Raw genomic sequence first — 25,033 nt, 5'->3', positions numbered from 1 at the left:
AGCAGGGACCTGGGATTAAGAATTTTACTAGAGTTACTTCTGCCAAGCCATGCTTAACGAGTAAAAACAAAAACAATCATAATGATGGAAAACAATAACACGGATATAAATTTAGATAACGATCGAGTCAAATCATATTGAACATAATACATAAGAAAAATCAATAGTCCTTGGTTATTCCAGGATAAGCAACACGGACACAAGGAGGTTCCAACCAAAAAATCAACTTACCTGTATCTGAAAGAGTAGTCGCACAAGTATTCTTGTATTCATGAAAGTGACGAGCATCATCCTCCAACAAGTTTGGATTAGACTTGAATTCAACTAATTCACCATTCTCTATGGAGTAAACAATGCACCCACCATCCGAAAAATGATATATCTTGTCTAATAATACTCCGTTATTTCTCATATCCTTTTTATTTAATGTGGCGACTTGCAAGTTTTTGTCGCTCACAAATAATGCTTTATCGCCCAAGCTACTTAGAGGAGTCCAAGACTTCTCTGCCCGATTATATCTTTGTATACACTGTTTAGCTCCGGCTAAAGTGGCATTCTCTTGTGCATCTGAGCCACAATACAGAATCGTCAGCTCTCCATCCAACTCGAACACTCTGGGTATCCTTGACGAACGAAAATTTCGGACAAAGAGCCGTTTTACCAGCAAACATTCAAACTTGAGTTCCCCGTCAAGAATATTATAGTTATAGGTAGCTAATTGTCCACACGGAGATACAATGTACAACAATCCACCAAGGCAGACAAGACTGCAAGAACACCGCGCAAAATTAGGCACAGTGTCAAATTGTTTAGCAGTCCATTCTTTGTCACCACTTCGATATGTTAAAAGAGCAATTTTGCCGGCATGACTAGCGTCTACAAGAAAAAAGACGCAATCCGGAGAATCAGGTTGGGTGGAAAAGGTTGAGTGAAATAAAAAACGGCGTGGATAGTCAAACTTTGGGAGGGTGATGATTTTTCTAGTGAAAGGCGAGAACAATAACCAGTATCTACGAAGCCAAAAAAACAATCTTCGTTGACGCATGCTAATTAATAACCAGTTGTGCCTCACGCTAGGTCTAATTTTCATATAAGAAGAAGACGGAATGCCTAATTTAGCCAACGATATATAGTGTTGCGAAGCTAGGTTCGGAGATGAAGAAGCATCATAGAGTTGAATATCTAAGCGCTTTGTTACAGGTGTAAGTGAAGGATCCAAAGTTAGACACCAAGGTAATGATTTTGTAGTCATGATGGGATCAACAGGCAGCCAGTTCTTGCAAACAACACGAAAACGAGCCTGGGCAGTGAGACAGAGTCGGCTTAGAATTTCACCCAATAAGTTGGCATCAAGTTCAGACCATGACTTGATATCAACTAATTCTTCTTCATGCTCCTTTTCTATCTTCTTCTCAGGCTTATCTCTTGAGCAGTAATAGATGAGCAAAGGAATTGAGACGATGAACAAACCAAACAACTTCAGATTTTCAGTTTTTAAACCAGACATCTTTCACGCCTCTTACTAATATTCACGCACGTCGACCCCGCCGTGTATATATGCACATATTCCGCCAAGAATTATTATTCCGCCTAGAATTCATACTACTAGTCTACTTGACAAGGTATATTCTATTTCTACAAAAACTCTTCCCATCTACTTCTATCAGGAGGATACTTGCACCTTTACCATATTTGTTTTTTTTTTTTTTTTTTTTTTACTTTTTTAGTATGTAAGAGTATAATAATTGTTAGTAATTCAAATGAAAACATTATGATTTTATTGTTTTTTATGATACTATTTTTAATGACTTTTGGGTGTAGTGCTATATAAAACTGTTTCATGATGTAAGAGTGTACTAATCATGAATATACAAAAAAGAAAAAAATATACTCCTTCCATTTCAATTTACATGTCCATTTTTAAGAAAACTTTTAGTTTCAAATTACTTGTCTACTTCAACTTTCAATTGCAAAATCATATTTCCAAAGTCAATTTTATTCAACATATCTCTTATTTATATATCCTAGATCAATCTTACTCCACATATTTTGATCATTTAATACAATTAATTTGTAAACATCCACTATTTTTAAATTGTGTGATTTTTTTAAGTGGAAATCTAATTTAAAACGGAGTGAGTATATTCATAATACTAATTGCAATATGCATCCATAGTATTTCGTAATACTAATCAATTCAGCAAAAAAAAAAAAGTACTAATGAAAACAATAACGTGTATATACACAAATAACAAAGATAATAAGAGACGATCAATTAAAACTTTCCCAACCTTGTAACTAAAATTTTATAAACGGATTGGATGTAATTTCAGTTTTTCACATCAATTAGCTTGTATGATTGTATCCCATCTTCATCCTGCAACGAAATAATAAACAAAAGTAAAAATAATGAACAAAAGTAAAACTCATGAGATGCAACTTTGAGAGAACGAAGTAAATGAATATTCCAATAGAATTAGAGTTGAATTAGGAAAGGAAAGAGTCTTGAGGAGAGAACACACAAAATCCAATGTATAATTCAATTTCAAACTAAGCTTCGGGCAGAAGCTTCAAATTTGAATTATGCATTACATGATATAAAACCGGGAGATAGCACGCAAGTGTGGTGTTGGAATTTGGATGTGGCAAAAATGTGTCTTCATTTCCTAAATAATATCAGTGGCAGAGTTGTAATATTTATTAAGTAGAAGGGCAAAGAATCATGAGGTGGAAACTACTATTCCAAACAGGCAAAAGAAACTATAATATTCTACATAGATCATAGATTCATACATACATAGATGGGGTGTGAGTTGTGACAAGGAGGTTAAGAAAATTTAGTGGAAAAAAAGTAGTAGTAAAAGCTGTTAAAGTGATGAGACCGATTAAATATATATAGTGAGTGTATAGTGCGAGTAAGGGGTTGTAGTGGAAGATTGTAATGGGTGTAGTTGAATTATTATATTATAAAGGTGGTGTTTGGCAGCATATTATAAGTCGACTTCTGAGTTTGTAAGTTATAAGCACTTATTTGTACCGTTTGTGTAAAAAGTCAAGAAGCACTTAAAAGAAGTTATGATTACTAATTTTTGTTTCAGGAGTTCTGCTTATTTCCCAAACAGTTTAATCACTTATAAGTCTTAACTTGCTTCCGACTTCTACTCCACTTTTTTATTTTAAAAAAAAGCACTTATTTTAAAGTCACCCAAACGGCCCCAAAATCTTACTATTTCTGAAATGTATACAATCGTCCCAAAAAAGAATCTGTATAGAAATGAATGAGACGGAGGAAGTATCTTTTATCTGTATAATATAGTTGAGTTGCTGAACGCTAGGGCTGTAAATGTAAAGTCATATTTACTACCTATTACTGGTTAAAATGATACCTCGTTAAGTGATATATATCCCTTTAATGACTACTTTGATATTTAACCTTTTTTAATTCATATATTCAGGCCACTGGAATTCTACTTGATTGCCAATACATATATGCAAGTCATATTTACTCCCTACTGCATGCTACCTCATCTGTTACAAATTGCTATTGAGGCCGTGTAATTTAGCCACGACAAATGACAATTTAACACCAAAATACAGCGAATATACACACATCTTAATATATGTCACTAAAAAGCTTCGAAACAGGCAGTAAAAATAAGAAGCAAAACATTATTAAAGTTCTCATCTCAAACCTCAGTTCATTTTAACAAGGAATATATACATACAAATTGAACAATAGATTTCTGAAAATATAGACAAAATTCATAGCTATCGAAACTCAAGAAAAAGATAGACAAAACAAAACATATTTCATAGCTATTACCAAACATTAAAAAAGACAAGTCTAAAATCCAACACCCGTATATCTTACTGAAATACGCAACAACTTAAGATCAAAAGTTATAGATGCGAGGAATCCGTAATGAACTACTAACCTTTTTAAGCTGCAACTTTTGTAACCTGTGTTTAGCTCCCGCTTCGCACAAAATGATTCTACACTCTCCAAGTTTACAGCTGCCGACAAATAAAATACCAAAAAAAGGAAGACTTAGATAGGAGAGAAGCAATGGTAAGCTATCAGATATGAGGCAATAAATATGAAATCTAGTGAGGACTATGACTATTGAATGCTGCTCTATACTTGGAAAATAAGGCTCGAGAAAAAAATGATGAGTTTAAAGGACATGTATACATGGAAACCAAGAAGATATGATAGGGAATTTGATTAAAAAAGGAGGGAAGTTTTGAGACAAAGCAAAGTACTCCCTCCGTCCCACCCATTTCTTATCGAATGGGTTGGGCACGGAGGTTAAGAAATATGTATAAAGTAGTGGAAAAGAGGAAGAAAAGTGGGTAAAGTGGTGGGACCCATTGATTTTTAATGTATAAAAAGAAGATAGTGGAGTAAAAGTAGTGTGAAAAGGAAAGAAAAGTGGAGAAGTGGTGGGACCCATTGACTATTTTTGGTAAGTTTTGAAATGTAAAGAATTGGGTGGGACACCCCAAAAAGGAAAGTGTAAAGAAATGGGTGGGACGGAGGGAGTAATAGACAACAAAAAGAGTAAACACAGTGTACATAGTTAGTGAGAAACTGCAGTCATATAGTAAATATGAGCTTATTGCACTTTGTAACCCTACACTTTGGCCAATTAGCAAATCAGACCCCACATTGTGAAACGTGACACAATAACCCTACCCTTTATTTTCCTTTTGGTTTGTAACCCGGGCCCACTATTCCGTTAAAAAACCACGTTACTGTGAAGTGATTAAGGGTCAACAGCTGCAATTTCAATTTAAAACCCCCTATTGATTTCGTATACCTAATCTGAAACCCGTATCCGATCCGAGCCATTTCGTGTACTTTTCGTGTATATTATATATAAAAATATTAATATAATTTTAATCAATAAATAGTTTTAATATATAGTTTCCTATATAATTTATTAAATATGAATGATATATTGATGCTTGCATACAATTCTCTACAAATTTGTTAACGAATCTCTAACATATATTTACATATATATATAAATATATATATTTTACACAATTATTTATATAATATATTATAAAATATATATAATAAAAATTCTGTACAAATATTTCGTATATTTCGTGTACCCAAAATGAAAGCCCATATCCGACACAAAATCTATCGTGTAATTTCATGTTCGTGTACTTTCGTGTTTCGTGTATTAAAAATCAAAACTCATATCCATGTTTTTCGTGTCGTTTCGTGTTAGCGTGTTACGTGTTAAATTACCAGGCCTACATCAAGTACAGGGGTAATAGGGGGTTATAAACTAAAATTTCAGCTGTAATCCCTTAATCACTTCACGGTAACGTTGTTTTTTAACAGAATAGTGGGCCCGGGTTACAAACCGAAAGGAAAATAAAGTGTAGGGTTACAATGTGTCACGTTTCAAAGTGTGGGGTCTGATTTGCTAATTGGCCAAAGTGTAGGGTTACAAAGTGCAATAAGCTCTATAAATATCCTCTTTTATATGTAGAGCAGTCTGACTTATAAGTATGAATTTATATAATCGACAGCCAGTCAAGTTAAGATCTCGCTTTCTATGACACTATCACAACGTCATCGGCGCTATTACAACAGGTACACATGATTAATATAAGTGAATCAAAATATGACATGATGTTACATAATCAAAATATATAAACATGATGTTAATTTTAAAATTAATTAAAATTAAAAACAGTGAGCAGCAAGTTAATGTTACATAATACTTTATACAAATTAAAAAACATCAGTCACATAAACTAAGATAGGCTACTATGCATACCTATATTACAAGCACACTAAGCATATGTCACAAATTAAGCATATGTCACTCATAACCAACACTTAAAACCCAAAAGACAAACATAAAACCAAACTAATAATTAAAATTAAGTAAACACAGTATATATAATTACAAGCATGCACAGAGACAGCGAGAGGGGGAGGGGGGGCGAGAGAGAGAGAGAGAGGGGGGGGGGGGGAGCGTAAATTATACCTTATCTCCTTGCTGAGAGCTTAAATCGAGCTTAGCCGACTTCGAAATCCTAGGTGAAAACTTTTCTGTTTCGAACCCCCAAACTTCGAAACTCTAGTTGAAACCCTAATTTAATTTCTCTGCTTTGAAGAGAGTGAGTTGAGTTGAGTTAAGGTGAGAGCGCGAGTTGAGTTGAGGTGAGGGGAGAGCGATGTGAGGCTGAGGTTGAGGTGAGGTCGGGTGAGGTTGAGCGAGCGATGAGATGGTGAGATAGTGGGGAGTAACTGTACTTAGCTTCAATCTGGAGGGAAACATGCCGCCCATTTTTCGGACACACGTTTATTTTTATTTTTAATATATTTATTTTAATATTTTAACATTTTTTAATATTTAATATTATGTTTTATAAATATAGAATGTACAAATAAAGGAATATTTAATATATTCTTATATTTTCGGAATTTTTTTATTTAAGTTACATTTGAATACAGTATCGTTTAAAGATTTTTTAAAAACATGAAAGTGAAATTATAACGAGCATTATATTATATTTTCTACTGAGATCTGACACATCCCGTGCATTATATTTTTTGATTATTTTTTCCCGACACTCGGAAAGGTATTTAATATCATCTGTACGGTTGGATCGTTTTAAAAGACATTTAAAAAACAAACAGTGAAACCATCACGATCCCCAATACAAGTATCTTGTGCTACACAACGTTTACTGCTGAGATACGATACAAGACGTTCACTATATTTTTCGATTATTTTTTCCCAACACTAGGAAGGGTATTCAATATCATCCGTACGGTTGGATCGTCTTAAAAGACATTAAAAAACGAACAGTGAAATCATAACGATCCCTAATACAAGTATCCGGTGTTACACACGTATACTACTAAGATACGACACAACCCCTGCATTGTATTTTTCGATTATTTTTTCCCAACACTAGAAAGGGTATTTGTTAGGTCCAGGTACGATTGTAGAAGGGGGGGTTGAATACAATCGATACCAAATAATCGCGGAAGTGAATCTGATTGGAATATAACTTGTTAATCAGATTATAATTAATTAATATAACAATGTTTGAAGTCGTTATATAATTAATATGGTTCAGTTTTAATGTCCACTAAAGTTCGTAGAATAAATTCGACAGGGTATATTCTAGATTTAGTGATTAAAACAACCGGGTTATCAAAGCACAAAAAACTGTGGATATAACGATCAAGCAAGTTACGAACAACTTGAAAGCTTTACAAATGATTTGAATATCAAAGTGATGAACACTTAGAAATGAAGAAACTAAGCCATATTTATAGGCAAAGCTTTGTACATGAAAGACAATCACTAGACAAGACAATTACAAGCTTGAAAAGACAAATACAAAGCAAGTATGACAATCTAGGCTTGGGCAAGACAATACAAGGCAAGGTAAGACAATTTTGGATTGTCTACCAAGCATTAAACTCGCCAGCAAGACAATACATTGAAGGGAAAGATAATTAGAAAGAAGGAAAGACAATCTGTATGGCAGAAAGACAAACAGAATTGTCTTGATCATATTAGCACATTCGGCAAGACAATTTAATTGTCTGGCAGCCCTTCATAATTTTGGCAAGACAATTTAATTGTCTGGGCAGAGGTGTGAACTTGGTAAGACAATTCTTTAGAATTGTCTTGCTGCTTCATTAATCCATTCGGCAAGACAATTCATTTGAATGGTCTTGCACACCTCTTTCTTCCCTTGAAGCAAGTTCAGTAAGACAATCATGGATTGTCTTGCTGAGCTTGTTTTGGTGATTATAAATGAAATATAATAGCATATATAAGATAGAAAATTATTCACTTAATTAAGTTAATCATATAAATTCATAAATTAAATTAATTCGAGAGTGAATTAATTTAATAAATAAATTACATAATTAATATAATTATTTGAGAAGTGAAATATTAGTCCATTAAATATTTAATCACCCAATCTTTAGTAGAAATGCTTCCTGTCTTCTTTAAACTTTAATAACTTCTTCTTGATTTGTCGAACGAACGAACTACCACTTCTGCTTGACTTCAAATATTTAATTCGAATAACTGATACACAGATGTACTGTCTGGTTCATCTGTATCTAGTTAAATCAAATATTCTTCATCAAATAAACAATAAGAATTTGGTTTGTTCGTCGAGTCTTCGTCTTGTAAGTACTTCTTCATAAAATGGAATCTTCTGATAAAATAAAGTATAGAAACTTTATATCTTCTGAACTCTTGGACGTGCCACGAAAGATTATTTGTGCACTGAGGCTTGAACATATTAATGAACTTCTTTCAGTGGTGTGCAGCAGCATCCTGGAATTTATCTGACATATAATTCCCATAAATCATTTGACGTTCTTCGTACGGATTCCGATGACTTTCTATTTACTGAGCTTTCTTATCTGAGTTGAGTTGTACCTCTTTAAATACAAATAGGCTGAACATATGCCTTTCAGTATTCACTATAATCGGTACGGTTGGATCTCTTAAAAGACATTAAAAAACGAACAGTGAAATCATGACGATCCCCAATACAAGTATCTTGTGTTACGTACACACGTATACTACTGAGACACGGCACAACCCCTGCATTGTATTCTTCGACTATTTTTCCCCAATACTGGGAAGGATATTTAATATCATCCGTACAGTTGGATCATCTTAAAAGACAATAAAATATTTTTAATAATAGATTAATTAAATAAATAATTAAATAATTATTTAAATAATTAGTTAATTAAATTAATTTTTATTCAAGTAACGTGGGGCCCACAAGTGGAATCCACTAATTAATTTATTAATTAATTAATCGTGATTTTGAAAACAATCTTAGGCTATATATAAGTTATGCAATTTCTAACACCACTCATGGGTTGATGTAGTGGTTGGAACCTCATACCCTTTTATCGGTGGTCATTGGTTCAACTTCAAGCCTTACAAAATTTTTAGTAGCTATACTACAATACTAGTGCCATGTCAACAGTCGAGGTGGGACCTACCACCTGCCACGTCAGCAGAAGTGAGCCACTAGTGAAACCCACCGCTGCCACATCAGCAGTTGTAAAGACCACGTGTGGGACCCACCTTCCACGTTAACAGTAGGGGCCCAAGGTGAGACCCACCCCAGCCACGTCAGCAGAAGTAGGGCCCACGTGTGGGACCCAACACCTGCCACTTCAGTAGAAGTGGGGCCCACTAGTGGGACCCACGTCTGCCACGTCAGTAGTAGTGGGGCCTACGAGTGGAGCCCACCTGCCACGTCAGCAGTAGGAGCCCACGTGTAGGAACCACAACAAGCCACATCAGCAGAAGTGGGGCCCACGTGTCGGACCCATCACCTGTCAAGAAGTGGGCCTAGTAGTGGGACCAACCATTGCCACATCAGTAGTAGTGGGGCCACGTTTGGGTCCCACCTGTCACATCCGCACTAGTGGGCCCACAAGTGGTCGATATTTAATAATAATAAATTAAATAATTAATTAATTAAATAAATTAATTGTTTATTCAAGTAACGTGGGACCCTCAAGTGGGACCCAATAATTAATTAATTATCTAATTAATTAATTAAATAGTTAACTAATCATGATTTCGAAAACCAAATTAGGTTATATATAAGTTATGCAATATCAAAAATAACTCATATGCTGGTGTCGTGGTTGGAATTAAGCATTCTTTTATGGGAGGTCATGGGTTTAACTCCGAAGCCTTGCAAAAGTTTTACTTGCAATACTACAATAGCAGTGCCACGTCATCAGTTAAGGTGGGACCCATCACAACCACGTCAGCAGTAGTAGGGCCCACTTGTGGGACCCACCTTTCCACGTGTGGGACCCGCCATGTCAGCAGTTGAGGTGGGACCCACCAAAGCCACGTCAGCATTATTGGGGCCCACGTGTGGGACCTAGCTGCCACGTAGGGGACCCACCACTTAGCGGAAGTGGGGACCACAAGTGGGACCCACCACTGCCACGTCAGAAGTAGTGGGGGGCACTTGTGGGACCCACTTGCCATGTCAGCAGTGGTGGTCCCCACTTGTGGGACCCACTGCCACGACAGGGCCCACAAGAAGTGGATATTTAAGAATAATAAAGTACTTAATTAAATATTTATTTATTTAAATATTTAAATAAATTTATTTAACTAAATAATGTGGGGCCACTTTGGGCCACTGCCACGTCAGCAGATGTGGGTCCCACCTGTGGGACCTACCTGCCACGTCAGCAGCAGTGGGGCACAAGTGGTGGGGCCCTCTTATTAATTAGTTAATTATTTAATTAATTAACTAGTTAATTAAAATAATCAATTAAATAAACTATTGTAATAGTTGGACGTGGCGTTAAATAGTTGCAACACTGTCACGTTTAATGTAACACCGCATTCGGCTATTGTAATACTTCTTGAGTAGTGTTTCATTATGTCAAAATATGTCTAGCTATTGTAACACGTTCTTAGATTAAGCTATTGTAACACGTGCGTAGTGGTGGGCTTTTCATGCTTTATTAAGTCATTGAGGAACCGAACCTTCCAAGGAAACCCAAGACCCTGGCTGTTCCAACTTAAAGTAGTCATAATGATCGGCGGGTCTGTGAAACAGAGCCCCCATAAGCAAGTTTTTTTGGTTCTGGATTTGTTTTTGAGAGTCCATCATATGTTGATCCCCCAGTCCTTGGTTGTCAACTTGGTCCACTTCATTGGGCCTGTCCAGACGATGCCTTTTAAGATCCGAAATTGTAAGCCCACTCGATTCGAAATTCTTCAGATTATTATTCCACCCTTGCTGTAATGCTTTAGCGTTTAAAATTGAAACGGCTGCCATATTATCATTGCTGCTACCAGCATTTACAACTGGCATTAATATTTCATGACTGGCCTCTCCAAAATTTGTGGTGACGGACGTACCCTTGTTGTGTGACCTCTCCACTTCCCCGGCTGGATCTGGAACTGAATTTCCTTGCCATAATTAACCACCTCGACCCTTCTGTGTAATTTCGACGTCGCGGTTCCGCTTTCACCCAAACACCGTATGGTTTCTCGATCTTATCCGGGGATGTGTCAAACAATTTCTCACAATATTTTTCATCGTGCCCATAAGCCACGTATGAAGCAAAAAGTGGGAACTCCATCATAACGAAATTTTACCCAACACCATTGTTTCCCACTCATTTTGAGCTTCATTCGTCGTTTTAGAGGTATTTCTATTGATAACTTTACTCTTACCCTTAATTAATCACGCCATACCCCAATGAAGTTGTTAGGATCAGATTTTACAAACTGACCTATATAATTTTCTATGTTTTGAATAACCCTCTAAGACATGAAGCCCACATCCATTCCATGTAATTGGACCCAGATAAGCATATTATTCAGGCTGAGTGTTCTGGGGTTGTCGTCGTCCTTCAAGCGTTCAAACACCAAGTGACTCCTTCCAAACGTCCACGAACTACCCTCGATCACCCACTTGATGTCAACCTCAGGATAAAACTGAAATATGTACCGATTTGGTTGTAGTTCTTTCACATACACTCCCCGTCCGGGCCTCATAGCGCTGCCATTATGTTGCATTGCCTGAAAATCGATTGGAGAATCAATCGAAAAACGCCCTACCAAGCACCATCTCATATCAATCTCTGCCTGTACACCATCTTGTTCCTCATATTGAAGGCCCCTTTCTTCCTCATCTTCAATCCTGATGAGAGCAAAACTATCTTCCATTTCCTTAACTGCTGTATTTGACTCTGTCATATTGATACTATAGAAAAGAAAACTAGAAAGAACACACTTTTCGACTAAACAAAGACACTGTAGAAAAGAAAACTAGAAATAACACACTTTTCGACTAAACAAAGAGACACATCAATTTTAAAATAGTATGTTATTAATATTTTAGATTGTTAAAATCAAATATAGCAGATCAACATGATAATAAATGATGTGTAATTTTCTTACAAATTTCGTACAAGTAGATGTTCGACAAATATAGTCATCCCTATAAAGTTTGCTAAATTTATAAATAAGAGATGAGTAATTTGGTATGGTTATAATATGAATTTTTTAAAAAATTAATTATATTTTTTATTTTTAGTATGTCAACTCGCTTCTTATGTAAAGACTTTCTAGATTGGAGCAGGTCAAAGTTGGGTTTAGAAGCAAAAAGAGCGTCTGATGCTGTCAGGAAAGGTGGGAACCAAAATTTTGGCACATGTCAACATAATGACATAAGTAAAATTTCAAAATCGTTAAGTGATTCTCCAATCCGTGATATCTTGCGAAAACGAAATACTGAACAAAATGAAAGCTACATTTGTAACCACCGATTTAGAATCGGCCCACTTATTGGAAGTACCCTCAAAATCCATTTACATGTTTATTTTCAAAATAAATTTTATTCTTATTTACATGTTAATTTATATTTTCAAAACAAATTTAAATGATAATATTACAAATCTTCCTATAATTTCTATTTTCAAGACTTGACTTAATTATAAATTAGTTGAATTCACGTTTTCAACACATTAATTAGAGATATTCTACCCCTTTGAATACATTAGTTAGAGGTATTCAACAAAAAATTTTAGAGAATAAATTATTCTTTAATAGATGTAATTTTTCAAAATGGACATATAAAAAGGATAAAGAAACTAATTTACAATTTTTAGTCATAAATGCTGGCAACGTTATTTATATTGGGAGACGATATCTCGACACGCATATAAAAAAGAAATTTAAAAAAAATTATAAATTTATATTTTATTAAAATCTTAAAATACATGTGAAACAGTTTAAAAAAATATTATAATTATGTCCAAGTTTCTCTTGGAGAGCAATAGCATAGCCCAGTTTTTACTTTACAGAAAGATAGGGCCTGTTTGGTTCATGGAAGCAGAAGCTGCTTCTGGCTTCTGCTTCTCTTGACCCGTTTGTGTAAAAAAGTAGAAGCACTTTTAAAAAGCTGAGAATGCTAACTTCTATCTCACAGCTTCTGCTTCTTTTCCAAACACTTTATTAACTTCTTTACTTCTCACTTCTACTCCGCTTCTTTACTATAAGCAAGAAATCACTTCTTTTAAGCTAACCCAAACGGCCCCAATAAACCGCTGCTTAAGGAAATTCTCCCATCCATGCACTAAGAACTACTTCCTCGGGTTTAAGCAATTTTTCATGCTTTCCTTTTTCAGATATCTCGTTCAGTTCTTTACGATTCAAAATTTATTAAAATATAATAAGATTTAATAATATAAAAACAACTACTTTTTTCCGTCATACTTACTTTATATATTAAGAGGGCCGTATTCAATTTGGACTTTAATAGATTGTTTTAAGTTTATCAATTTTAATGGATTATATGTGATTTTTGATTGTACGAATTCTTGATAAAATGTCAAAGAGTTGATAAGATTTAAGCACAATACTTCAAAATCTCATGGATTTTGATGGGATTTCAAAAACTTAAAATACACTGAAAATGCCACAAAATCAATTATTTTATTAAATCCAAAAAAATCAATCAGCATTTGAATACCATCATATTTTAATGGATTTTAAACCGTCCCAACAGAATACCATCGAATTTTAGAGCATAATTTAAAATCTTAATTAAATACCACCTGATTGTGTAACATGATTTAAAATCTCATTAAATACCCCAAGTTTTAGTAAATTTCAAACCCAATGGAATACCTTCGGATTTCATTATTGGAAAAAATGCTTTAAAATCTCAATTCAACACACTCTTGTAAATATGGATAGGTCTCACTACTATCTCCGTGTGCTCAAATAAATATTTTGCCGGGGACGGTGGGAGACTTAGGGGTGAGCAAAAAACCGAATTAAAACCGAAACCGAACCGAAACCGTTAAAAACCGATGAAAACCGAACCGTATAAAACCGCACCGAACCGAAACCGCAAATTAAAAAACCGAACCGATTCTAATGGTTGCGGTTCCGATTTTAGATTAAAACCGAACCGAAATAAACCGAATCTAACCGATTATTTAAAATAAATAAATAAATATTATTTATAAATTATAATACATATATAAATATAAGTATATAAATATATTTATATATGTACATATATACACGTGTGTATTAAGATAATATATACATATATTTATATTAATATATCATGAACCGTAACTAAGTGATATATAAAATTTAGATTATAGTTTGGTATAGGTCGGAGAATACTTGAATTAGGTTCGATTATTTTTACATACCTTAGATTTTATCCAAAAGAATAGTATGAAACATACTATCAAAATCATAGACTCGCATCTTTGGACTCTTTCATCGATCTAATACCGTAAAGATACAAAGAGATAACTTTTAATGTTGTAATATAAATTATAAAGATTTAATACGTAATTTTTTTTTCTTTTTCTCATTTCTCGCGGTTTTATAACCGAAACCGAACCGAGGTTTTTGAAACCGAAACCGATCCGACGGTTCGGTTGCGGTTTCGGTTTTAATTTTAAAAACCGAAGATTCGCGGTTCCGGTTCCGGTTTTACCTTAAAACCGCCCTGAACCGAACCATGCTCACCCTACGTGTATAAAAATTTCAAGAGACTCAATTTTGTTGATAAAAAAGCAAAAAAAAATTAATTGACATATATTTTATAAAACGAAAAACTTAATACGTTAATGAAAAATCATTATTTCACTGATATTTCGTAAAACGTTAAAGTCCAGCATTACGGGCACAAATTTTTGTTATAATTATATGATTTAAGTACAAATTCATTGTAGATAAATAATATTATAAAATTGATTAAATGTTATTTGATTATTATTAGAAAGTACAAGCACAATAGCATACATATCTCCACTATTGTTGTTTATTTATTTTTGATTATATTTTTAATAATAAACATTTTTTTTTCAAATCTATTAATATTTACCAAATTTCTCAATATACATTTGAGCTTTAAAAATACTCGATAACTACACAAGGCAGCTGGAAGTTAGAGCGAGGATTTTTGGAGTTTTGATCAATTAATTTATCAACATTTACGCTGATTTATGAGTTTTTAATTTTTAAAACTAAAATGAGAGTATATTTTAATTTTAATTAAAATATTAAAAAGAATAAAGGAATGTTGTGGGTGTATCAGGAGAATACCAGCCCCTTCCGGAAGGCGGTAGAATGTTCCAGAAGATTTTTTTGAAGCCGTTAGATGATCATCCAAGGGCTGATAAATTTTCTATATAAACAGTCAACGTCAACCTGCACTTTTTAATTCATTTACAGTAATATTTTAATATCAGAAAAGATGGCTTTCTGGGGAAGAAAAGGAGGTATTGTTTGTGGGATAGCAGCTGTCGTCATATTCTCTATGCTTGCCAGGGTAGTCATGGGGAATCTCCGATCAGCTCCACCGTCTCTCGTCGGCTCCGACGCCGACTCCGCACCCGTCATCGACTCCGCCGACTCCGAGCACCTAGCTGACGCCTCCGTTGAAAGTGGAGAAGCCAAGACACCTGTTATCGACTCCGCCGTGCGCGACGCCGTCTCCGAGCACCTACCTGACGCCTCGGTTGAAACTAAAGAAGCCGAGACTCCTGTTATCGACTCCGCCGTGTGCGACGCCGTCTCCGAGCACCTACCTGACGCCTCGGTTGAAACTAAAGAAGCCGAGACTCCTGTTATCGACTCCGCCGTGTGCGACGCCGTCTCCGAGCACCTACCTGACGCCTCGGTTGAAACTAAAGAAGCCGAGACTCCTGTTATCGACTCCGCCGTGTGCGACGCCGTCTCCGAGCACCTACCTGACGCCTCGGTTGAAACTAAAGAAGCCGAGACTCCTGTTATCGACTCCGCCGTGTGCGACGCCGTCTCCGAGCACCTACCTGACGCCTCGGTTGAAACTAAAGAAGCCGAGACTCCTGTTATCGACTCCGCCGTGTGCGACGCCGTCTCCGAGCACCTACCTGACGCCTCGGTTGAAACTGAAGATGTCGAGACACCTGTCACCGATTCCGCCGTGCGCGACGCCGACGCCGACTCCGTATCTGACTCCTCCGTTGAAGCTGGAGAAGTCGACGCCGACGCCGACTCCGTATCTGACTTCTCCGTTGAAGACGCCGACGCCGACTCCGTATCTGACTCCTCCGTTACTGGAGAAGTCGAGGCACCTGTCATCGACTACAACGCACACGACGCCGACGCCGACTCCGTATCTGACTTCTCCGTTGAAGACGCCGACGCCGTATCTGACTCCTCCGTTGAAACTGGAGAAGTCGAGGCACCGCTCATCGACTCCGACGAGCGCGACGCCGACGCTGACTCCGTACCTGTCTCCTCCGTTGAATCTGGAGTCGAGACGGCTATCATCGACTCCGACGTGCGCGACGCCGACTCCGTGCACCTGCCTGACGCCTTGCGCGACGCCGAAGCCGAGTCCGACTCCGTGCCTGACGCCTCCGGTGAAGCCGAGTCCGACTCCGTGCCTGACGCCTCCGGTGAAGCTGGAGACGTGCGCGATGCCGACTCCGAGGACCTACCTGACGCCTCCGTTGAAGCTTCTGTAATCAACTCCGGCGTGCGCGGCGACGCCGACTCCGTACTGGCAACTATCTCCGGCGATGGATCTGCTGCAGCCGTCTCTGTTTTCGCATCTTACTCGGGAAACAGTACTACGGCTGATGATTTTGTTATCGTTGATGCTAAGAATGCGGATGAGGAGGGTGGGCTTGGAGGAGAGTTTGTTTTTGTTAAGAGTAATTCATATCGTGAATAGCTGTTGTAAAATTTGTCTACTATCATTGTAATATTGTTTGTAGGTTGTCTTGTTTTAGGTGTTTGAAATAGTGACATGTTTGTAGGTGAACAGTGATGTTTGTAGGATCTTTCATCTCTACTGGAAATTGAATTTCACATTTGGTCAATTGGTTTCCTTCATAGACTTCTAGGATCTTACATATTTCAGCTCTAGTGTTAGTGAAAACACTTCCATAAGCATCTCTATATAAGCAGTTATTCTGTGTTTATTTGCCTCATGTTTCTGCTATAGAATGTTTTTATCCAGTTATATATGTGCGGAACACTTTTAGCTCTACAGTTTATCCCCAGAACCATTTTATTAGTAGCCTGCTTTTATTTCTGACCTGCAAGCACTGAGTATCAGATTGAAGCAATTATACAAGAAGCAATTATTATTTTGTGGACTTATTTGCTGGGTATTTTTGATATGCTATTCTTTTGTATTTACTTTTTGCCTTTTGTATGGAGTTTTGCAATGGATCATTTTGAAGATTAGATGAAAATGTATATTAAGAGATTACGATAATCAGAGACCACAACTTTATAAAAGTGATTGAATTTGGTGACATGGATAAGTATCTTGCTCAAGTAAATGCCATGTTTGTAACTCTTTTTTTGTGAAACTAATCATGAAAGAAGAGTCTAGACATTGATTGGATTTTTTCCTATAATTTTTATCTGTTATTTCGAGTGTTGGAATTTCCATATTATTCATTACTTTTTGTTTGGAGTTTTCGGTGGATCAAATGAATTAGATGGAAATGTGTATCAATGGATTCAGACACAACCTTTTATAAGTATATGAATTTAATGACATGGAAAAGTCTTTAGCTTAAGTCAGTGTAACCTGTTTCCGCATTTTTGTTTATCGTAATTATGGGGACTTGTTTTTCTGTAAACTATTAATGAAGATAGTCCTGTGTGGTTGTTATACTTGGTGACCGAGGGAACTACTTGTACTAGTAATTCTTGATTTTAACATACTTTGTTAATTGTTTGTTCTATATTTTTTTGTTACCAGATAATGATCGGTTATTCCATGATTACCTCAAGAAGATAAATTCCTGTCTTGCTTATGTTCAATTTGAGTTACGTGCGTTCAGAAACCAGTATGATGGCACGGTGTAATATGGAGTGGTTAACAATGTTGCAGATGAACAGTCCAAGCTTGGCACTAAGTACACGGTTCCTCAAATTGCTTTCTACAAAGGAATTGTAAGTGTTGGTCTACCTCTGCATTGTTTGCATTTTTGGTAGTATGAATGTTTGTACGATTTGTTTAATACGCCACACTTATTGTTATTGCTTAAGTTTGTTCTTATATCTGGTAAGAATCTGTTAGCTGGAGAAATTGTGTAAAGAAAGTACCTGGTTTGAGAAACTAAGTTGTTTTAAAAGATTCCATGCCCCATTTCATAGTCAACAAGATATTTCACAAGGATAAATTATCCAGCGTTAAATGTTTTTCTAAAGTTATAATAAATCAATAGTTAACGCATTTAAGATTTATAGTACTATCTATCAGATGGTTACCCTCCTGGACTTTGGAATTCTGCCTATTTCAGCTCATACTGTCTTACTATTAGATACAAATATACAAGCATCTCTGGATAAGCAGTTTTTCGAGTATGAGTGGTATTAGTTTGCCTTATGTTTCTGCTGATGCAGCAATACTAGTACTTATTAGAGGTGAAAGTGCATACTATTGGATGTATAAGGTTATGGGTTGTGTATGCTCTCTAATATAAATGCTTAGCTACTCTTATTTGTCAGATATAGGAACCTGTTATATCCAGTTATATCTGTGTGGAACGCTTTTAGCTCTTCAGTTTATCAGCAGAACCATTTATTAGTAGCCTGCTTTTATTTCTGACCTGCAAGCACTGAATATCAGATTGAAGCAATTATACAAGATGACACTGCAAAAGGCAGCATTACCAATATTGATGCTCTTAATACACGGTTAGAAAATCAGGTACTTATGCCTTACTTATCTTAAATATTTCCATGAGCATGAATCCATAAATGTGTACATTTTGATGTTTCACTTACAAATATTCACCCCATAATCTGTGATTTCTCATTTACCTTGTTTGATTATTATCTAATACGATATAGAATCTTGCTACAATAATGAATTTGCACAATTCTTTGGTAGTTCTACTGCCAAAGGCTATATGTGTGTGTGGGATGTATAAAAAGCCTCTTTGAAGTAGACATAATGTGTGTTTATTAAATATATGACCAAAAAAACCAGAACTCTCTCTTTATACTTTAGTTTACTTATCTGGTCTTTATCTCTCCCCTATTCTTTCTTTAATCATGCTGTTCCGGCTAATCTAGTCATGCTGAAAAGCTAGGGCTTAATTTAGCTCTTGACTGTTTGCACTTTCTGTGCCAAAGTTATAATTATTGTCAAATGAAACTTTGCAACACAATTTGAGAATATACCTTGTGAATTGATTCTTGCGGTTTCTCTTAGAAATTAGAATGTTTTGGTGTATCTAGGTTCCTAATGGAGGTGGGCCAGAGTCACAGGGTGTTTCATCTCAGGTTCCTGCTGCTTTCAGAAATTTTTCTTTGTCCCAGAAGGAACGAACTCTTGATGAGCTAGTACGTGATAAATGGCTATGTCCAACCTCAGATGGTAGGATTGGACTTGGTGTTAGATCCTTTTTGGACCTAAGGAGCTGGTTTCGTAGTAATGATGTTCCTGCTTGCGATGTCTGTAATGAGGCTGGAGTGAAGGTCCCTCTTTTCACCATTTATTTTGAGGACTGCATGAGTATTTTTACTTTATATGAGCTCTCTCGAGTTTAGAAAAATGCATGTTTTTCTTTTTATATGAAAATTGCATTACCTTTTGTTCTTTTTATTAGCAATATCACATCTAATGGATTTCCAAAATTCCTGTATAGAAATATTCCCAGCAATGAAGAGCAAGGCACGTGATATATATTGACCAAATTTCCATTGTAGTGCTCAACATATCTCCTCAACCTGTTTACTGGTTGCTTAGATACTCCTTTGTTTCTTACATGTCACTCACTTATTTCTCACTTGGTAGTTTTGTTGATGGAGTATTACTTGATATAAAAAGGTTAAGATAACATTTTCAGCCCTTAGATGACTGATAAATATTTGCTGTTGATGGTTGTTTTCAGGCAGATCCATGTTCAAATGAAAGTTTTAATGTTCGCATCCATAACTACTGTCTGACGAGGAAATTTTCCCAAAGAAAGGTAATATGTCTAATTTTCCTGTTGTCACATCTTTTACCACTAATTTGAACTACAGGTTCTTTGTCAAATTGTCTACAACACCTATAATCTGCAGGCGGAGAGGATCTGTCCCGGTTTTGGCACACACTGGAATTATTCAGTGCCCAAAAGTGAATTTGTTGTACATGAGGAGGAGCTGCAAAATGGAAACTCTCAGAACGAACCACCTCCTGAACCCCCCAGGAGGAAGAAGCAGAGACGCGGCAGAACTGAGGACGACACTAGTGGATCTGGTCCCTCTCAGACTTGCACAGTCAAATCTGAAATGAGGACAACCAGGCGTTCTTCACGGCTAGTCGGTGCCAGCCAAAATTAACTAGTACCTATTTACTGGAATCATGCTTGTAAAATACACAATTGTCGCTTTCAGACTGGTTGTTTTGGATGCTGGAATCAGGAAATGTTTCGAAACCAAGCTTGTAAATTTTCTGGAACTAAATGGTTTTGGTACACTAAGCAAGCTTTGTAAAGCTTACTTTGTTAAACTATGTATTTCATCGCAAGTTGACTGACATTTGTTTTAGTTGTGTTTGTTCTTTATTTGATTGAAGAACAAATGACTCCCCTTTCAATGATGTCATCATTTTTAGTGATCCACCGCATTCACTCCCCTTTCACTGATACATAAAAGAAGACTGTGGAGTTGGATTGGACTGAGACTCCAAAAGTTGAGGCAGCCATGATGAGCAAGTGCGGTGTGATGTTGGATAAATTGATGAATGTAACACATCCGGGTCAAGGCACAAATATGAAAGTATTTACAAGGACAAGGCTCAAGGGTAAAAGAGACATTTCCAATGCAGGGGCAATTGTGTCATTGGAGAAAGGTGAGAGCTGCTAGGGTTAAGGACAGAGCAAGACGGTGGAAGGGGGTTTATCGAAATATTGTGTGTAGTTTTTCTTAATAGATCTGGGAGAGAGCGAGCCTCTCGAAAGCTCTGCAGTTTGTTACGCTATAATCAGTACTAATACTCTGTTTCTCAGTCTTTTGTTGCTATTAATTGAGAAGTTGCTTGGAGCCCTTGTTCATTTTTGCTAGCATTCTATTACAATTGGTATCAGAGCCTTCGATCTATGGGGCCACCGACTGTTAATCAGCGGATCGAGCAATTGGAGGACAAGGCGACAGCAATTGAGGAGTCGATGTCGGAAATGGTGACTAAGGCGGTTGATGCAGCTCTGGTTGCAATGAAGCATTCGTTGACTGAGTTGTTGGTGGAAGGGCAAGCTGTGGCGGTGCGCAAGCAAGGTGAGGAACTTGATACTCTCGCCATGCGACTGGAAGGGCGCCTTAGTCGTGCTCGTGAGCACCAGGAACAAATGATTAATATGATCAGATCTGATCAATTGAAGTTTCACTCTGAGATGCGATCTACCCTTTCGAGTTTTCACTCATCTTTGGGCCAAGTGGTAGACAAGGGAGAGGGCAGTGCCAACCATCTCGGCTCGCCGATTGGGGGTACTGGAGGGGGCCCTTCGGTGGCTGTGGGAGGTCGACTTGGACCTTCAGTGGGGATGGGGGTGCCTGTGAATGATGGTCCGGGATTTGGGCATTTTGGATCTGGAGTTCCTGGGAGTCATACGACACATGGGGGATATGGTTCGGGTGGCTCAGGGGCTGGTCAGGGCAATTGGCGGTATAGAAAATTGGATATGCCAGTGTTTGATGGTACTGATCCTGACGGTTGGATTTTGAGGGTTGAACGCTATTTTAGCTTTTATAGACTGACTGAGGAGGAGATGCTCGAGGCTGTTGTTGTGGCATTGGAGGGTGACGCCTTACGTTGGTACCAGTGGGAACATAAGAGGAGACCAATACGGTTGTGGGTGGATTTGAAGGACTTCATCCTCCGTCAGTTTCGACCTACTAATGGTGGCTCGTTGTATGAGCAGTGGTTGGCCACATCTCAAGTCACTACGGTACTGGACTATCGTCGAAAGTTCATAGAGATGGCGGCACCTCTTGACCGCATCTCTGAGAATATTTTGATGGGACAATTTATCAATGGCCTGCGGGACGATATCAAGGTCGAGGTGCGTCTGTTGAATCCCATTACACTCGAACAGGCCATGGAATTGGCTATGCGAGTAGAAGAGCGCAATAAGGTGACTGGCACTCTAAAAGGGGGGGGAGGCTCAATTAAATCGGGCTCTTATGCTGTGACGGGAAAAGGGGGTTCGAATTTTACAGTGCCAAACAAGGGTGGTGCAGTTAGTGGGTCTGAATCTCAGGCTTCTGTGGCCTCGCCTAAGGTACTGCCCCCACTGCTCAGTGGTGCCAAGCCATGGGGCGAAGTCAAGCGACTCACGGAGAAGGAGTTGATGGACAAGAAAGCTAAGGGGTTGTGTTTTCGTTGCGATGATAAGTGGGCTCAAGGGCATAGATGCAAAAACAAAGAGCTGAGTGTGCTGCTTATGGAGGAGGATGCAGAGGATGGAGAGGTGGAGTTAGTGGTACAGGATCCGGTTCCGGAGAACCCCTTTCATACTGAGGTATCACTAAACTCTGTCATTGGGCTTTCAAATCCTAAAACCATGAAATTGTTAGGTTATATTGGTACTGAGGAAGTGGTGGTGATGATAGACCCCGGGGCCACGCATAATTTCGTGTCCCGGGCTGTCGTAGAGAAACTACAGCTGCCTGTCACAGAGTCGGGTAAATTTGGGGTGAGTTTGGGCAATGGGGAAGCCATTACTGGGCAGGGTGTATGCCAGAATGTTCAACTCCAGTTGGCTGGGGGCGTGGCTGTGTTTGAGAATTTTTTGCCGCTAACTTTGGGAAGTTCAGATATAATTCTGGGTGTACAGTGGCTTGAGAAGTTGGGCCCCGTCACTACTAACTGGAAGACCCAGGAGATGCGCTTTGATCTTAATGGACTCCCAGTTCGCATCGTGGGTGACCCATCTTTGGTTCATGCCAAGGTGTCCTTGAAAGCCATGTTTCGTCAATTACGGAAAACCGGTGTGGGATATTGGGTGGAGTGCAACCAGTTGGATACATCAGTGTCTCTTGCGGAGTCTTTTGAACAGCAGTTACACCGGATTCCGGTCTTCCTTCACACAACTGTGGGTCAGTTTTCGGGAGTTTTTCAGAATCCATCAGGTTTACCTCCAAGCCGGGGTCATGAGCACTCCATTAATCTCAGACAGGGCAGCAATCCAGTGGGTACTCGACCTTACCGTTATCCCCAAAGTCAGAAGGACGAAATTGAGAAATTAATTGCAGAAATGCTTGCTGCCGGTTACATTAAACCTTCTAAAAGCCCATACTCGAGCCCGGTGTTGTTGGTTCGCAAGAAGGATGGATCGTGGCGGTTTTGTGTGGATTACCGTGCCCTGAATAAAGAAACAATTCCGGATAAGTATCCTATTCCGGTCATTGAGGAACTACTGGACGAATTGAAGGGAGCACAGATTTTTTCGAAGCTCGATCTTAAGGCTGGCTATCATCAGATCCTTGTCACCCCCGAGGACACACACAAAACCGCGTTCAGAACTCACAATGGCCACTACGAATTCGTGGTCATGCCTTTCGGCCTCATGAACGCACCGGCAACCTTTCAGTCATTGATGAATGACGTGTTCCGGCCTTACCTTCGACGCTTCGTCCTCGTCTTTTTTGACGACATCCTAGTGTACAGCAAGTCCGAATCTGAGCATATTCATCACCTGCAGTTGGTTTTGGAACTGCTTCACAAACATCAGTTGTATGCTAACTTGAAGAAATGTGACTTTGGGCGGACTACTATATCATATTTGGGGCACATGATTTCGGGTGCTGGGGTGGCTGTGGATATGGAGAAGGTCCAGTCAATGTTGGATTGGCCTCAACCCCGCAATTTAAGGGAGCTCCGCGGATTTCTGGGCTTGACCGGCTATTACCGGCGTTTTATAGCCAATTATGCCCACATTGCTCAACCATTGACTCAGCAGTTAAAGAAGGATTCGTTTGGCTGGTCTGAGGACGCTACGAACTCATTTCAGAACCTTAAGGCTGCTCTAATTAACCCCCCTGTGTTGGCATTACCAGACTTCGAAAAAGAGTTTGTGATTGAGGCCGACGCCTCCGGATTTGGCCTTGGTGCGGTTCTGATGCAAGCAGGCCGACCTCTAGCATACTACAGCAAATTGTTGGGGGTCCAGGCCCGTCAAAAATCAATATATGAAAAAGAATTGATGGCGATCTGCCTAGCAATTCAGAAGTGGAGACATTACCTTGCGGGCCGCCATTTTATTGTCTGCACTGATCAGCAGAGCCTTAAGCATATCATGTTACAGAGGGAGGTGAATGTGGAGTATCAGAAATGGGTCCGTAAGCTGATGGGATTTGATTTTGAGGTCCGTTATAAGCCAGGGCTGACTAACAAAGCTGCGGATGCTCTGTCCCGGAAACAAGCGGGAATTGGGTTGAATGCCTTGGTTTCGCGAGCTGCCATAGATTGGACAGAATTAGATAAAGAATTGGCAGCCGACAAGGTGATACAGAAGTTGGTCACCACGGTGAGCCAGAGTACTGGGAATGTTAATGGGTTTTATTTGAAAGAAGGCCGGTTGTGGTTCAAAGAGCGTTGCGTAATATCACAGTCCTCCAGCTTTATTCCCTCCTTGCTCTATGAGTATCATGACTCGGCGGTGGGTGGCCATGGGGGCGAGCTTAGGACCTATTTACGCTTAGCAGGGGATTGGTACTGGGTTGGTATGCGGAGAGATGTGGCTAAATATGTCCAGAAATGCTTGATTTGTCAGCAGCAAAAGGCGTCTCAACAGGTTCCTGCCGGGCTATTACAGCCCTTGCCAATACCATCTCAGATTTGGGATGATATTTCTATGGATTTTATTGACGGGTTGCCCTTGTCTAAAGGATTTAATTCGATTTTTGTTGTGGTTGATCGCTTATCTAAGTATGCTCATTTTATTGGGTTGAAACACCCATACACTGCTCCCACTGTAGCGGAGGTTTTT

The 25,033-nt window shown here is 38.3% G+C and overlaps 3 protein-coding genes across 3 annotated transcripts; 2 read left to right on the top strand and 1 right to left on the bottom strand.

Moving 5' to 3' along the window:
- Positions 1-160: 160 nt before the first annotated feature.
- On the bottom strand, positions 161-1,507 carry LOC108217199 (uncharacterized). The gene has a single exon (XM_017390043.1). It carries the CDS (start codon positions 1,505-1,507, stop codon positions 161-163), a length of 1,347 nt encoding a protein of 448 aa, XP_017245532.1.
- A 13,793-nt stretch (positions 1,508-15,300) lies between these two features.
- On the top strand, positions 15,301-16,767 carry LOC108217198 (uncharacterized). Its single transcript, XM_017390042.1, has one exon. It carries the CDS (start codon positions 15,301-15,303, stop codon positions 16,765-16,767), a length of 1,467 nt encoding a protein of 488 aa, XP_017245531.1.
- A 1,651-nt stretch (positions 16,768-18,418) lies between these two features.
- LOC108217197 (uncharacterized) lies at positions 18,419-20,387 on the top strand. The gene is made up of 5 exons (XM_017390041.2): positions 18,419-18,520; positions 18,685-18,765; positions 19,299-19,538; positions 19,955-20,032; positions 20,127-20,387. The coding sequence occupies exons 1-5, from the start codon at positions 18,419-18,421 to the stop codon at positions 20,385-20,387; spliced, it is 762 nt and encodes a 253-aa protein (XP_017245530.2).
- Positions 20,388-25,033: the final 4,646 nt, after the last annotated feature.

Source organism: Daucus carota, chromosome 4 (assembly GCF_001625215.2).
Source record: "Daucus carota subsp. sativus chromosome 4, DH1 v3.0, whole genome shotgun sequence".
NCBI classification, from domain to species: Eukaryota; Viridiplantae; Streptophyta; class Magnoliopsida; order Apiales; family Apiaceae; genus Daucus; species Daucus carota.
Note: the sequence above shows the minus strand (reverse complement) of the source record. Positions and strands in the feature narration are given on the sequence as shown.